Genomic DNA, 16,156 nt, shown 5'->3' on the forward strand with positions numbered 1-16,156 from the left:
GTCCCTTTAAGAATAAGAAGCATCCATTTACATCCAACCGTTTATCCATAAGAGACCAGGGTATCTGATTGGAAATCAGAATGGACACCCCCCTAGACTTTGATATTTGATTCTGTGCATGATATGTACAGGGGAAAAATCTATTCTTAAGAAACGGGAGTCCACCCGTCTTAAAATGTGTTTCCTGCATGAATGCCGCATCCGTGCGGGATCGCTTCAGCTCATTAAGGGGCATCTTCCGTTTTTCCGGGACATTGAGTCCTTTTGGGTTTATGGAGGTTACCCTTATTCCCTCCATCTCGGTGAGAGGAAAAAAAAAAAACCACGAAAATCCCCTCCCATCGCCCCCTAAGGGAGGCACCCACCTTGAAACTTTAAACTTACGGTTCACGTGGGTGCAGGCCAACTTACGGTTCACGTGGGTGCAGGCCAACCCTCATTCACCTAATTCCCCCACTCTATTTGCCCAGCTCCTTCTGTTTCGCAGGAGTAGGTTATATATGGGTATTGACCCTATCATTATTCCTTATCTTTCCCATCTCTTTTCCTTCTCTACTTTCCCTCTTCCTCCTCCTTCTTTCTATCCTTTTAATTATTTTTTAACTACTGTCCCTATTTCTTATTTCTCATCTCCTTGTCCTCTCCACCTATTACTCCCTCCTACGTTTCCCTTTCTATTTCAATTTACTTTATTTCCCATTTCCCCTCCCCCCTGCCCCCCCCCCCCTTTTCTCCACTCTTCCTTGTAAGTCCAGTTCTCTATATCCAACGGCTATGATCCATTCCAATTTAATATTGCACCCCATTTCCTTAATGGAGCTCTTATTTCCCTATTAAAGTCTTTATCGCCTCTACCTGACTTCTCCCACATCCTGCTCAGCATGCGTACGTGCTTAACTAAAAATAAAGTGGAGTGATAGACCCACCCTCCCTCCACCCCCCCCCCCCCCCCAAACAAATTATCCCTTTTTTTTGTGGTATTGTTATTATTATCCTCCTCCTTCCTCCCCCTTCCAAGCTACATCCCAACTCCCCCCACCCCCACCCTCCCCAATACCTTACAATATTATACTTTCCATACATTTCTTTTTTTTTTTTTTAGTACCCAAAAGCCAAGTATCACCACACCAACCGTGAAACCCCCCACCCTTTCGAAACAAAAAAAGAGCCCCCCCCCCAATAAAAGGCCGGGGGGGGGGGGGAGAAAGTCCAGAGCCATCCCGTCCATCCCTGGTGATAATAAACTGACACCTCTGTTCTTCTGAGGGCGCCTGCTAGCCCCAAGAAAGAGAAAAAAAAAGAGGGACAAAAAAAACCAAGATGTGGACAAAATCCTTTCGCAGGGGAGGGGGATCTTGCTCCCTAGCTTCTCTGTGATTTAGGGGGGGTACTATCTTGCTTCCCTATCCCCCTCTGGGGCTTTAGATCCTCTTCCCCCTGAAGAGTCCTTATTTCTCGGGGGTCCTAATATTGGTTGCAGCCAATTGGGGGTCTCAATGGCCTCCACCCCTAGGAAGGAAAATAAATCTGGGAGCTCTGCCGGGTGCCGCAAAATGAAAGTCAGAGTTTTTCTTTATAGTCAGCGAAACCCCATCGGTGACCCCACTGATATGTCTCCCCCAATAATTTAATTTTATCCAAGAGTGGGCGCAACATTGCCCTTCGCTTCAGGGTAGCACGTGATAGATCTGGCAATACTTTCACCTTGGCTCCATCTTGCTCTATGTCTCCTGCCTTCCACGCCTTACGGCTTATTAGCTCTTAATGCGCAAAGCGATGGAAGCGGCATATGACATCCCTTGGTCTGTTCACATATGGACTCTCTCAAATTCCAAAGCCTGGGGTGGAGCAGGGACAGCTAACTTTTGGCATATTGCTAGGACCGTAGTCTGCAGTGCGTCCCGTCCTATGGCTTCAGGGATCCCCCTGAACCGCAAATTCTGGCGGCAACTGCGGTCCTCAAATTCCTCCAGCTGTAACTGCATACTAGAAACATGGGAGATTTGTACATTTTGTACCCGTTCCAAGTGCTGGACACGCTTCTCTAGGGAAACCATCAAATCCTCCTCACACTTAAGTCTATCAGATAGGTGCTTTACCTCTGTTTGAACCAGCTTCATCTCCCGCTGGAGCATTTCTTCAAAGCGTATCACCATAGTCTTTATATCTGCTTGAGTGGGTAGCGCCTGAAATAGCGCTCTTAAGTCTGGATCTCCAGGGGGGCAGAAGAGTCTTTCCTTGGTGTTCCTGGGGGTTCAAGTATTCCCCCATACAGTCTCACTCTGCGTTCCCCGATCCATGCCTAATTAAGCTAGTGGGATAGGCAGAGCCCGCTCCAGCGTCTCACCAGTCTCCTCGCTAGTCTGCTCGTATACCTGCTTGTTGTGTCTCTCCCCACCCGCTGCCGTAACACATGATTCCGTTGTCTGCCTCCTAGATACCGCAGCTCTTGTGCAGGGGAAGAAATGCTCTGTCTCTGGTTGTACCCCCGGTTTCTGCAGTGCTTTCTCCTTCTTCTTCATCCCCAGGTAAGCGCTGCTTCAGTAGCTGGTTTTACGTGGCTATGTGAGCTACATCAGTAGCTGGGTGGCCGGGTGGAAGGTCGGAGCTCTATAAGCACGTGTTCCTCCCTACTCCGCCATCTCCAAACCCCACCCCTCTGAGTCAGCACATTATTATTCTTATTATTTAAGGTACTTGTATAGTGCTGTCAATTTACACAGCGCTTTACATATACATTGTACATTCACATCGGTCCCTACCCTTAAGGAGCTTACAATCTAAGGTCCCTAACGCACATTCATATACTAGGGCCAATTTAAACAGAAGCCAAATACCAGCATGTCTTTGGAGTGTGAGAGGAAACCGGAGTACCCGGAGGAAACCCACGCAGGCACAGGGAGAACATGCAAACTCCGGGCAGGTAGTGTGCTAGGCCAGAGTGCTACCCACTTTAGCGTGCATTTTGATTTGCTTTTTATGCGTATTTTCGCAAAAAGCACATTTGCTAGCCATTTTTGGGGTGCCATTAACAATGGGCACCACAAGCATATTATGCATTTTGCATATGTTTCCGGAATGCACACAAAAACGCAGGTAAAAAATGAACCAAAATACATGTTACATTTTAGTATATTTAGTATTTTTTTTTTATGAAACTATGTTTATAGAAGCAGCAAAAAGTGCATCAAAAATCGTACCAAAATGAGCACAGAAAAGGCCCAAAAAGCCAAATTGAAAATTTTTTGGGTATTGAGCATTGTGCATTTTTCATTGTGCATTTTGGCACGTTGGTAGTGTATTTGTCAAATGACAAAATGTGTGGCAAAATGAATGTCTGCTAACTGCATTTGGGTGCCATAAATAATGAATGGCACTCAAAAGCGCATTGCGTATCTTGACACAATTTTACAGCAATTTGGAATTGTGGCAAGAATTGCACAATTGTGCCAACAAATCTGCATAGCTCAGATTTGAATGGATCCTAAAAGAAAATACATTATAACTAAGGATGAGCTCAGGCCTGTTCAACACCACGTGCCTGCCAGGAAGCTGACACTCTGCATCGCTAATCACAGGCAGCGAGACATTTCCCAATGTCACACTACCTGCGATTAGCACTGCAGCGTGTCATGTTCCCGGTGGGCGTGGGCATGTGGGGTTGCGGACACGCCTGAGCTCATCCTTAGTTATAACTATACTGTGTGTGTATGTATGTATGTGTGTATATATATATATATATATATATATATATATATATATATATATATATATATATATGTGTGTGTGTGTATGTACATATGTATGTATGTGTGTACATATATACAATATCTCACAAAAGTGAGTACACCCCTCACATTTTTTTGTAAATATTTTATTATATCTTTTCATGTGACAACACTGAACTAATTACAATGTAAAGTAGTGAGTGTACAGCTCGCAGAACAGTGTAAATTTGCTGTCCCCTCAAAATAACTCAACAAACAGCCATTAATGTCTAAACCACTGGCAACAAAAGTGAGTACACCCTAAGAAACAATGTCCAAATTGGGCCCAATTAGCCATTTTCCCTCCCCGGTGCCATGTGACTCATTAGTGTTACAAGGTCTCAGGTGTGAATAATTTTGTGTTATGCCTCTCACTCTCTCATACTGGTCACTGGAAGTTCAACATGGCCCCTCGGGGCAAAGAACTCTCTATAGATCTGAAAAAAAAAGAATTATTGCTCTACATAAAGATGGCCTAGGCCAGGGATATGCAATTAGTGGACCTCCAGATGTTGCAAAACTACAAGTCCTATCATGCCTCTGCCTCTGGGTGTCATGCTTGTGGCTGTCAGAGTCTTGCTATGCCTCATGGGACTTCTAGTTCTGCAACTGCCGGACGTCCGCTAATTGCATATCCCTGGCCTAGGCTATGAGAAGATTGCCAAGACCCCAAAACTGAGCTGCAGCACGGTGGCCAAGACCATACAACGGTTTAACAGGACAGGTTCCACTCAGAACAGGCCTCGCCATGGTCAACCAAAGAAGCTGAGTGCACATGCTCAGCATCATATCCAGAGGTTGTCTTTGAGAAATAGACATATGAGTGCTGCCAGCATTTCTGCAGAGGATGAAGGGGTGGGAGGTCAGCCTGTCAGTGCTCAGTCCATATGCCTCACACTGCATCAAATTGGTCTGGATGGCTGTCTTCCCAGAAGGAAGTCTCCTCTAAAGATGATGCACAAGAGAGCCCACAAACAGTTTGCTGAAAACAAGCAGACTAAGGACATGGATTACTGGAACCATGTCCTGTGGTCTGATGAGATCAAGAAAAACTTATTTGGTTCAGATGGTGTCAAGCATGTGGGGCGGCAACCAGGAGAGGAGTACAAAGACAAATGTGTCTTGCCTACAGTCAAGCATGGTGGTGGGAGTGTCATGGTCTGGGGCTGCATGAGTGCTGCCGACACTGGGGAGCTACAATTCATTAAGAAAACCATGAATGCCAACATGTACTGTGACATATTGAAACAGAGCATGATCCCCTCCCTTTGGAGACTGAGCCACAGGGCAGTATTCCAACATAACGATCCCAAACACCCCTCCAAGATGACCACTGCCCTGCTAAAGAAGCTGATGATAAAGGTGATGGACTGGCCAGGCATGTCTTCAGACCTAACCCCTATTGAGCATCTGTGGGGCATGCTTAAACAGAAGGAGGAGTAGCGCAAGGCCTCTAACATCCACCACCTCCGTGATGTTATCATGGAGAAGTGGAAGAGGACTCCAGAGGCAACCTGTGAAGCTCTTGTGAACTCCATGCCCAAGAAGGTTAAGGCAGTGCTGGAAAATAATGGTGGCCACACAAAATATTGACACTTTGGGTCCAGTTTGGACATTTTCACTTAGGGGTGTACTCACTTTTGTTGCCAGCGATTTAGACATTAATGGCTGCGTGTTGAGTTATTTTGAGGGGACAGCAAATTAACACTGATATGCAAGCTGTACACTCACTACTTTACATTGTAGCAAAGTGTCATTTCTTCAGTGTTGAAAAGATATAAAAAAATAAATAATAAAATTTAAATAATAAAATTTACAAAAGTGTGAAGGGTGTACTCACCTTTGTGAGATACTGTGTATATATAATCTGTGTGTGTGTGTGTGTAATAAAAAAATATATATGTTTAGGAGGGCATTTTAAGGAAATAAACTTTTAGGAGGGAAGTTTAAGGAAAAAAAATATGCCCATCAATGCAGCCTCATCAGTGTTCATCTGCAGCCTTGTCCATCATTGCAGAATGAACAGTGTCCATTTGCAGCCTTGCCCATTGTCATGTGCAGCCTTGCCCAGTGCAGCCTTGCTCAGTGCAGCCTTGCCCAGTGTTGTGTGCTGTTTGCAACATTTCATTGTTTAAATTTGCCACCGAGATAGCCTGTGTACTTGGGTTGTCACGCCGCCCGGCCTCCCTGCTGTTTCAGAGAGGATGAGAGGAGCGAGCGCTGCCAAAAAGGACCGAGCCGAGTGTACTGTGTACTCGGCTCGGCTCCGCTCGCAGTCCCGCCATTGGACCTGTGTTATGTTCATCATAGGAGCTGGACGGGACTGCGAGCCGAGCCGAGTACACAGTACACTCGGCTCGGTCTTGCAGCACTCGTTCCTCTCATCCTCTCTGAAACAGCAGGGAGGCGGGGCGGCGTGACTGCGAGCGGAGCCGAGCACTCGGCTCGCTCTTTTTCGGAGGCGCTCGGTCTTTTTTGGTGATGCTCGCTCTTTTTTGGCTCACAGACAGTGGGGATTGGCGTATAACACGCACCCACAATTTTCCCCTGATTTGTAAGGGGAAAGAAGTGCGTGTTATATGCGGATAAATAAGGTGTATATATGTATATAGATAGATAGATCTCTATATATCTCTATCTATCTATATCTCATACATAAACATAGTTATTATTTATATCAATCTTTTCTTTTTTTAAAATAAAGAAAGTTTATTGAAGTACAGTACTGAGCTACAGCCATACATGTCCTAAGAGCGGTAAGTTGCAAGATACGTATAAAGCAACAAAGAACAATTGATAGCAAGTGTATGGCGTATATCCCTTCAAACATCCAGGTGTGTTGTATTGTACAGCATTATTATAAATCAAATAGGTTCTTGTTTAGATCAGTAAATATGTTTCCCTGAATACATAGAAAAATAGAACAGAATATACAAAAGGTAGTAGAAAATGTCTACTTGAACTTTATCTACCATGACCTAAGTGACAACATTCGTAAATTAGGACAGGTGCCCAACTGATTACTATATTTCTGTCCTGTTATCAGCAAGATCACATTTGTCGCAGTCTGTCTTTCACCAATTGATGTGGAGCTATTCCAGGCGTATCTAGCCACGGTTGCCACAGTGAATAACGATTTTTAAGAACATTTCTATGTTGATAGGTGATTTTTTTCACGTATCAATATTGTATTGACTGTATCCACCCATTGTTTCCGATTTGGCACCTGTGGGGATAGCCAGTATCCAGCTATCAGTTTGCGGACTACATATAGGAGACGTAGAACTGCTGTGTGACCATTCGGAGAAAGTGAAGTTATCTCCAAACTTTCTAGTAAACGGATAACGGATCATGTGCCAATGGAAATGGAAGAACTCGGTAAACAGTAGAGAGAACGTAATACCAATAACAGAACCGTTTCAGACATTTCCACATCATGTAGTAAATTGCCATTGGTTCTATTGCATTTTGGGCATAATGGTGAATCTCTATTTCCCCATTTTATGAAGCTCAACTGGTGTTGGATACACTGTGTGTAGTAGGAACAGATGAGAAAGCTTATGAGATGCCGATACTGATACTAAAGGGATCGAAGTCAAACACAATTCCCAGGTTTCCCCGTCTATAGGTCCCAAGTCTTTTTCCCATCCCTTTTTAGAAGGGAGTGTGGAGATATTGTGTGGAGCGCAATAGTTTAGAATATACCCTCAAGATCATCCCTTTTTTTTGTCCTCTGCTAACAGGACAGCAGACATAAATGGATGGGTAGCGGGCGTAAGCAAAGAGGATCTAGCCTCGGACTGAATAGCGTGTCTAAGTTGAAGATACTTGTATAATTGACTTCTGGGAAGGGCAAACTCTGTCTGCATCTCTGTAAAGGATTTAAATGTGGTACTGTTATATAACTGGGAAACCTACAGAATGCTCGCCTTTTCCAAGAGTTGAAAGTCCTGTCGTTCATGACCCCAGTCCCCCAGTTGTTGTACCTGGGAAGCTACAAAGTAGAACCTAGAATGGGGGATTGCAAGGCTGCCTTGGTCCATTCCAAATTGCAACGTGGACAGACTAATTTGTGCTATTTTATTGTGCCAAATCAGGGCTCTAAACTGTGAGTCTATCTGGGAGAACCATTTATGTGGGATCCATGTATGTGGGATCCATGTGGGTGCATTGTGAAATATGTACAGGAGTTGTGGGGTTCATACTATTTTTATTAAATTGGCTCTACTAGTTACTGATAGTGGGAGTGTAGTCCACGCTAAACATTTAGATCAAAATTTACATAACTGTATCAAATTCAGCATGATATATTTGCTAGGATCTTGAGTCGCTTGTATTCCGAGATATCAGAATTCAGTGACCACTTGAACAGTGCTCGTGCAGTCTAGCAAGGGTTTTGGAAGCAGGTCTAAGGGCATGAGTACCTACTTGTTCCAATTGATAGTGAACCCCGATAGGGACCCGAAGTCGGTGATCAACTACATCACGTTTTTCAAGGATCCATCCGTGTCACCCAGATAAATTTAGTGTCATCCGCGTATGAAAAAATTACATTTTCTTGGGGGGGCCCCCTAAGGAAACCTACAATGTTCTGCGAGGCACGGATGTGAATAGCTAGCGGTTCCAGAGCCATGGCAAACAGCAGGGGCGACAGTGGTCATCCCTGCCAGGTGCCTCTGAACAACTGGAAGGGTTCACTTTACAGTCAACACTGAGGACAAGAGGGCACTCTTTACGTCTAGAGGAAAAGAGATTTCATCTCCAAATACAGAAAGGTTTCTTCACAGTAAGAGCTGTGAGAATGTGGAATAGACTCCCTCCAGAGGTGGTTCTGGCCAGCTCAGTAGATTGCTTTAAGAAAGGCCTGGATTCTTTCCTAAATGTACATAATATAACTGGGTACTAACACTTTATAGGTAAAGTTGATCCAGGGAAAATCCGATTGCTTCTCTGGGATCAGGAAGGAATTTTTTTCCCTGCTGTAGCAAATTGGATTCTGCTTTTCTGGGGGTTTTTTTTTTTCGCCTTCCCCTGGATCAACTGTGCGTATATGGGATTGTTTGATATATATATATATATATATATATATATATATATATATATATATATATATATATATATATATATATATATATATATATATATATATATATATATATATATATATATATTTTATTTTTCCTTTTTTTTTTTTTTTTATTTTTTTTTTATGGCTGAACTAGATGGACTTGTGTCTTTTTTCAACCTGACTAACTATGTAACTATGGATCCCATAAGTCCCCATTAGCCCGTATCCTTGCAGATGGAGATGCATATAGGAGTTGTAATTATAATTATCTTTAACCATTTGCCGACCGCTTCACGCACATACACTGCGGCAGAAGGGCATGTACAGGCATACTAACGCACCTGTATGTTGCCCTTTAAGAAGCGGCTTGAGGGCGCATGCCGCAAGCTCTGTGAGTGTGATCGCGGGTCCCGCGGACTCTATGTCCGCGGGGATACCCGCGATCGTCTCACGGAGAGGAAGGACGGGGAAATGCTGATGTAAACAATGAGCGGGAGTGGTGATCAGTGTCGTGTCACGTCACACACAGCCCCCCCCACAGTTAGAATCACTCCCTAGGACACACTTAACCCCTGCAGCGCCCCCTCCTGGTTAACCCCTTCACTGCCAGTCACATTTACACAGTACTCAATGCATTTTTAATCGCACTGATCGCTGTATAAATGTGAATGGTCCCAAAATAGCACCAAAAGTGTCCGATCTGTCCGCCATAATGTCGCAGTAAAAAAAAAAAAATAATAAAAATGCCATAAAACTATCCTTTTTTGTAGACGCTATAACTTTTGCGTAAACCAGTCGATAAGCGCTTATTGCGATTTTTTTTTTTTTTTTTTTTTTTACCAAAATGTAGAATACGTATTGGCCTAAACTGAGGAAAAAAATGTTTTTTTTATATTTTTTGGGGGGATATTTATTATAGCAAAAAGTAAAAAATAATGCGTTTTTTTTTTTTTTTCAAAAAATGTGGCTATTTTTTTGTTTATAGCGCAAAAAATAAAAACCGCAGAGGTGATCAAATACACCAAATGAAAGCTCTATTTGTGGGGAAAAAAAGGACGTCAATTTTGTTTGGAGACATGTCGCACGACCGCCCAATTGTCAGTTAAAGCGAAACAGTGCTGAATCTCAAAAAGTGCTCTGGTTTTTGGCCAGCCAAATGGTCCGTGGCTTAAGTGATTAAGCCTGCTGTTGCTGATATTAGGAAGAAAGAAGCCTCCTTCCTCACAGCTTCTCACCCATATTCTCCACCTCTGTGCTGGAGAATCTGGGATGGAGATATTTTACAGAGCTGGCCAGTGAGATCTTCAGATCTCACCTTCATAAACTGGTTATCTGTGTAAAAATAAATGACAGGAGGGTGTGTCCTGTGATGAGAAGAGAAGAACATGTTTTCCACACCTTATCTCAGCTTCATAAACTGGCACACCTGAGAGATCAGCCATGGTCATCAGGATCTTGGCTCTTCTCTGTTTGATAAACGCACATCTATGTGATAATGATTAAATTTCATGTTTGTACGCTTTTTCAGATGTATGGGCGTTACACTCAGGACCTAGGAGTTTTCGCTAAAGAGGAGGCTGCTCGTATTCGGCAAGAAACAGAAGGTCGCAAACCAGGCAAAAGTGACCAGCCACGGGTAGCTGAGCTAAAAGAATATGACGAGAGCCGTTGTGCCAAGTGTAGAAGTATGTATGCCGGTTGTGTACAACCTTGTAAAGAATATGATTTCCCAAATGTAAATACTAAAAAGACATCACTCCTGCTGAGAAGCTTCTAAAGTTGAATTCTAAGCAAATATATATAAACACAAGCGAATGCAGTTATATACATGTTTATATATTAAAAGTACATGTAACTGCAGTGAGTACCTGAATTTGTTCTACTGGTTCTAGTATAGGTATTTTTTTCCAACATTGGAGGATACACCAAAATACCCACTTATACTAAAAATGTGTTTACTATACTGCAACTCCCCTTCCTTTAGGCTGGGTTCACACTATTGCGATTTGGATGCGGAGAATGGAAGCGGGTTTCCCCGCATCCAATTCGCATGTCAGGAGATTGTGACCGGCTCTCAATAGAGCCAGTTCACACATCTCCGGAGCGATTTGCACGGGAGTCCTGTGCGTCTTCTGATCCGTATCAGGTCCGAATTCAGCCAAATATTCGGACCAAAATCTGACCTTAAACAGAGAACAAGGACGCACCGGACCCCTGCTGTGAGCCGCTCCATACTGCATTGTGATCCCAGCCTTAACAGTGATATCTTTTAGTACAGTGTTTTATCCAATATTGGATGCAATAAATCAATGGCTTTGTCAGTAGTGTCAAATTGTGCTCATATAAAGTGTTTTTTTATTTCATTCTTTAAATGTTATATAAACATCATGTGTTTTTGTATAAACCTGCACATTTTGTTTCTCATAATCATCTTTGATGCCCAGGGAAATGTAATTGAATGTTCAGAACAAATTACAAAGGCATGAGGGCCAAAACTATATTAGCGTGGTAAGCCAGAACATACTTTTGTCACATTGTCTTTTTGTCAATTGTCTTTAGTTTCTGGCTTCCTATGATTTGTAAGTCTAGTTTTTTTTAAATGAAGACCAGTGTACAAGTAAGCCATTTGAAATGAAAGAAGGCTACTTATGTGATGCATTGAAATCAAGTGGCAACAGTTTGGCTTCAGAAAGTTTGATTTGCATTTGGAGCTACTAGCTCTTAAAAGCCGTCGGGTAAGTTTTTTATTTTTTCTGACCTACAGATTAATATAATGTGCTAGTATGCATCACCTACTAGCACATTATATTGAAACTTGCCTGAAAACTAAGCCCTCCAGCGAACCGTTGCCACCGCTGGAGGCCTCTTCCATCTTCACCTGTCTTCCTTCTGGATCCACGGACTCTGGCTGTGTGACTGGCTGGAGCCACAATTACGTCACTCCTGCGTATGCGTGGGGGAGCTGCCCTTTAATGACACAGGACTCTGAAGGAACGGCCATCAAAGCGCATGTGCTGATATCGACTGCATATACAGTAAATATCTCCTAAACAATGCACGTTTAGGAAATATTTACAGTACCTTTTTTTTTTTTTTTTTTTTGGTGCGAGTTTAGTAACAATTCAAGCTTTGTAGAAACCTAAATACCAGTTGTGCTAGAAGTTAAGTACATTAAGGGATACTATGTCTAGTAAAGTAACTTAACTGAATAAAGGAGGAAATGTGTCCCTTGTTTGAGATTTATACACTCACCAGCCACTTTATTAGTACACCTGTTCAATTGCTTTATAACACAAATTGCAAATTGGCCAATCAAATGGCAGCAACTCAATGCATTTAGGCACCTAGATGAGATGAAGACAGCTTGAAGTTCAAACCAAGCATCAGAATGGGAAAGAAAGTGGATTTAAGTGACTTTGAACATGGCATGGTTGTTGGAGCCAGACGGGCTGGTCAGAGTATTTCAAAAACTGCTCATCTACTGGGATTTTCACGCAGAACCATCTCTAGGGTTTACAGCGAATGGCCTGAAAAAAAAAAAAAAAAAAATATCCAGTGAGCTGCAGTTGTGTGGACGTAAATTGCCTTGTTGATGTCAGAGGAGAATGGGCAGGCTGGTTCCAGATGATAGAAAGACATCTGTAACTCAAATAACCACTCATTACAACCAAGGTATGCAGAATACCAAAATTGGATAATAGAAGATTGAAAAAACGTTGCCTGGTCTAATGAGTCGATTTCAGCTGCAACATTCAGATGGTAGGGTCAGAATTTGATGTGAACATGAAAGCATGGATCCATCCTGCCTTGTATCAACAGTTCTAGCTGGTGGTGGTGTAATGGTGTGGGGAATATTTTCTTGGCACAATTTGGTTCCCTTAGTACCAATTGAGCATTGTTTAAATGTCACGGCCTACCTGAGTGTTGTTGCTGGTTATGTCCATCCCTTTATGACTACAGTGTACCCATCTTCTGATGGCTACTTCCAGCAGGATAATGCCCCATGTCACAAAGCTCAAATCTCACCACTGATTTCTTGAACATGACAATGCATTCACTGTACTCCAATGGCCTCCAGTCACCAGATCTTAATCCAATAGATCACCTTTGGGATATGGTGGAATATGAGATTCGCATAATGGATATGCAGCCGACAAATCTGCGGCAACTGTGTGATGCTATCATATCGATATGGACCAAAATCGCTGAGGACTTGGTGAACTATGCCACAAAGAATTAAGACCGCTCTGAAGGCAAAAAGGGATCCAACCAAGGTACGAGCAAGGTGTAACTAATAAAGTGGCCGGTGAGTGTATATACAATACTGTGCAAATGTTATAGGAACTTATAAAACAATGCTGTAATGTGAGGAGGCTTGTGGACCAGTACATGATTAAACAATTACAACCTATACCAAATAGGTGCTAATGATCATCAAGTAATATGTAGATTAAAATACAATCCATTAGATCAAGCAGAATCAGCTGAGTAGTAGGAATGAAATTGAGTGAGGAAAAGCCATGTTCTACTAACAATTTAAAGATGCCAAAGACCATTGGATGAAAATAAATCTTGCGCAACGAAAATACTTAGCACAGCAGTAAGATCCTGATCTGATTCAACAAAGTCTCTTAGAGGCAGGAAGACAGTCGTTTCCAGATGAGCTGTCTAGGCTCATCTATAGAAGCACAAAGACACAGGCAATGTTGAAGACCAAAAATACAATAAAATAAAATAAATAAGTTGACCATACAGGAGTAGATTTTTTTTTTTTTTGTTCAGCCTGTGGGAATTTCCCCATCTATGCTAAAAGCACTCCTAGTTGAATCCCCCCTGATGGGCTGCATTAGGACCGCTGTTGGTAGTGGCAATCAGAATACCTGAACAGCATATGCATCTGATTGGATGCAGCTGCTATTTGTCTGAGAGGCAGGAGGGCAGCTGACAGGGCTACCAATAAAGCGAATTTCAACTGGTTCATCAGGAAATTTCTGCAGGTAACAGTAAAGCATGGAAGAGGTTCCTTGCAGGTTCGTGGCTGCACAATGCTGAACAATACAGGCAGATACTTCTCCTCCTCCATGCAGTACTGTCAGTTTGTTGTCTGACCAGTCCTAAATAAATTCTGCAGCAGGGCAATGATCCCAAACATACAGCCAAAGTCATAACAGATGTTCGTCATAAAGTAGAAAAAGGAATCCTAAAAAGAGGTTATGATTTCAACATAACCTGGGATTACATAAAGAGACAAGCGACAGACAGCCTAAATTCACGTAAGAGATGAAGTTGGTTCTAGAGGCTTGGAACAACCTACCTGTTCCTTCTGAGTTGAAAATGAGTTGAAAAAAAGGCACTGGCTGGCAGGATTGTGGGAGCTGTATGTGTCATCTAGGTTTCTCTCCTACAGTACATAATGAATATACCTTATAACAATGTAAGGTGCTCACGTAATCCCTTTTGCTAGTGTCTCTAGGTGATGGGCCTCTCCTCCCCTCTAAGCTACTTTCCCTTTTTCTTTCTTTCTATTACCCTTTTTTTCATAGTCGCTTCTATGAAAATGTGATTGCTTTTTGCCTATGACTGTCTAGCAATTTCTGGATTGTAACCCTCATGCTCCACTGCTGTTCCTTCAGTGGAAAGGTTAAAAAGATTTTTTTTTTTTAAAGGCAACTTTTTTTTGTAAAAGCCACCAAATACAAACCAGAGCAAATAAAGCTTGCATAGACATGTAGCATAGCATTAAACAGAAAAGATTTTCAATAAAATCTATATATAGTCCTCAAACCAAATGGGGGCATCTGTCCCATTCTGAATGTAGCAAAATTCTGGGTGGATTTAGGAAGAGCTGACATTAGTTCTCTGACCAGTAGACCTACAAGATGCCTATCAAAAAATCTCGCTCTTCCCTCCACAAGTGTTTTCTGAATTTTGCTTTGGGAGACCAACACTCCAAGTTTGTGGTACTGTCGTTCAGGCTCTCCTGTGTATCCACAAATGTACTTGCCTAGCTGTGTGCATGTCTGCTGTACCAGGGCATTCATGGCAGAGTACTCGAATGACCTGCTGAAGGACTTTCATGCTACGACATTGTCAGCCAACATCTAAAGGACTATTCAGTTCTTACAAACCATCAGTTAATCCTTCCAAATTCTGCTCTCCAGCCCTCACACCACCTGGACTACCTGGGTCTCCTCTTTGAAACCACTTTCTTTTGAGGCAGTACCCTTTTGCCCAGTTTCATGCCAAGGCTCTTCAACTCTGCATCCTCTTGGTGAGGATCAAATGACTCCATTCTCTTGACTGTCCTATGCTTCTATGCAGCTAGACAGGGCTCTTCCTGACATAGATCGCCAACTCTGCCCTGGAGTAGGAAAAGTATTTTCTACATTCTTTCTTCCTGTTCACAAGAGATGTTCAAACACCTTATCAATATTCTGGAATTAAGAGCCATCAGATTTTCTCCACAACACTGGGGGGCACTCCTTCTCCAACACCCAGAAATTCTGCACCCAGAAATCTTTTAGGATCTCTGTTAATCGTGGGGGACACCAGATGTGGACAGGTTCAACAACAAACTGAACAGATTTGTGACTAGGGCCAGTGGCATTTGCAGTGGATGCCCTGGCGATTCCTTAGACTTCATTCAGGCCTATGCCTTTCAGCCAAAAAAAATTCTGCCTCAAATGCTGTGTAAGATAGAAGTAGACAGGGTTCTGATGATCCTCGTCACACAGAATTGGCCCAGAGAGACATGGTACACAGACATACTTAGACAAGCAATGGCCTCTTCTAAATTCCAGGTCCTGATGAACAGTAATCTATATCTGATTTGTTCATACCCATGATGTTCAGAGCAAAAAATCTACCTCACAAGATCTACCACTGTACGTAGAGGGCCCTCTTCACCTGGCGCAAAGAAAAATGACTCTGTTGCTTGTATCCCGCTCCTTCTTCAATCTGGTCTTGATCGGTGCTTAGCCATTAGCACACATAAAAATTTTTTTTGCTTTATCCGTCCTTTTCGAAAAACATTCTGCTTCACAGGCCCTAACCAAGACCTTTCTGGGAGGTGTTGCTTATAAAAATCCCCCAATTTTGACTTTGTGTTCCCTTGAGATCTAAATCTGGTGCTCTCGGTACTCCAGAGACCCTTCTTTTAATCGGATACATTTCTTTGGAAACCCTCACATGTAGGGTTGCACCTCTCGTGCCCATTACACCTGTTAGGCATTTCTCTTTCTTGTAAAGTGCCTTTTTTTTGTTTTTCACAGGGAGGTGGTCTTAAGACTAATACCCCGTACACACGGTCGGACTTTGTTCG

General features: G+C 42.7%; 1 protein-coding gene across 3 annotated transcripts in view; it reads left to right on the forward strand.

Annotated features, from left to right (window-relative positions):
• The window catches only part of CLCN2 (chloride voltage-gated channel 2), a 571,730-nt gene that overhangs the window by 172,410 nt on the left and 383,164 nt on the right, over positions 1 to 16,156 (forward strand). For all 3 annotated transcript variants that reach the window (XM_073626607.1, XM_073626608.1, XM_073626609.1), the window contains exon 2: positions 10,364 to 10,520. In XM_073626607.1, the coding sequence (XP_073482708.1) occupies positions 10,364 to 10,520 (157 nt within the window). The remainder of the gene's footprint in view (positions 1 to 10,363; positions 10,521 to 16,156) is intronic.

Source organism: Aquarana catesbeiana, linkage group LG04 (genome assembly GCF_042186555.1).
Source record: "Aquarana catesbeiana isolate 2022-GZ linkage group LG04, ASM4218655v1, whole genome shotgun sequence".
NCBI classification, from domain to species: domain Eukaryota; kingdom Metazoa; phylum Chordata; class Amphibia; order Anura; family Ranidae; genus Aquarana; species Aquarana catesbeiana.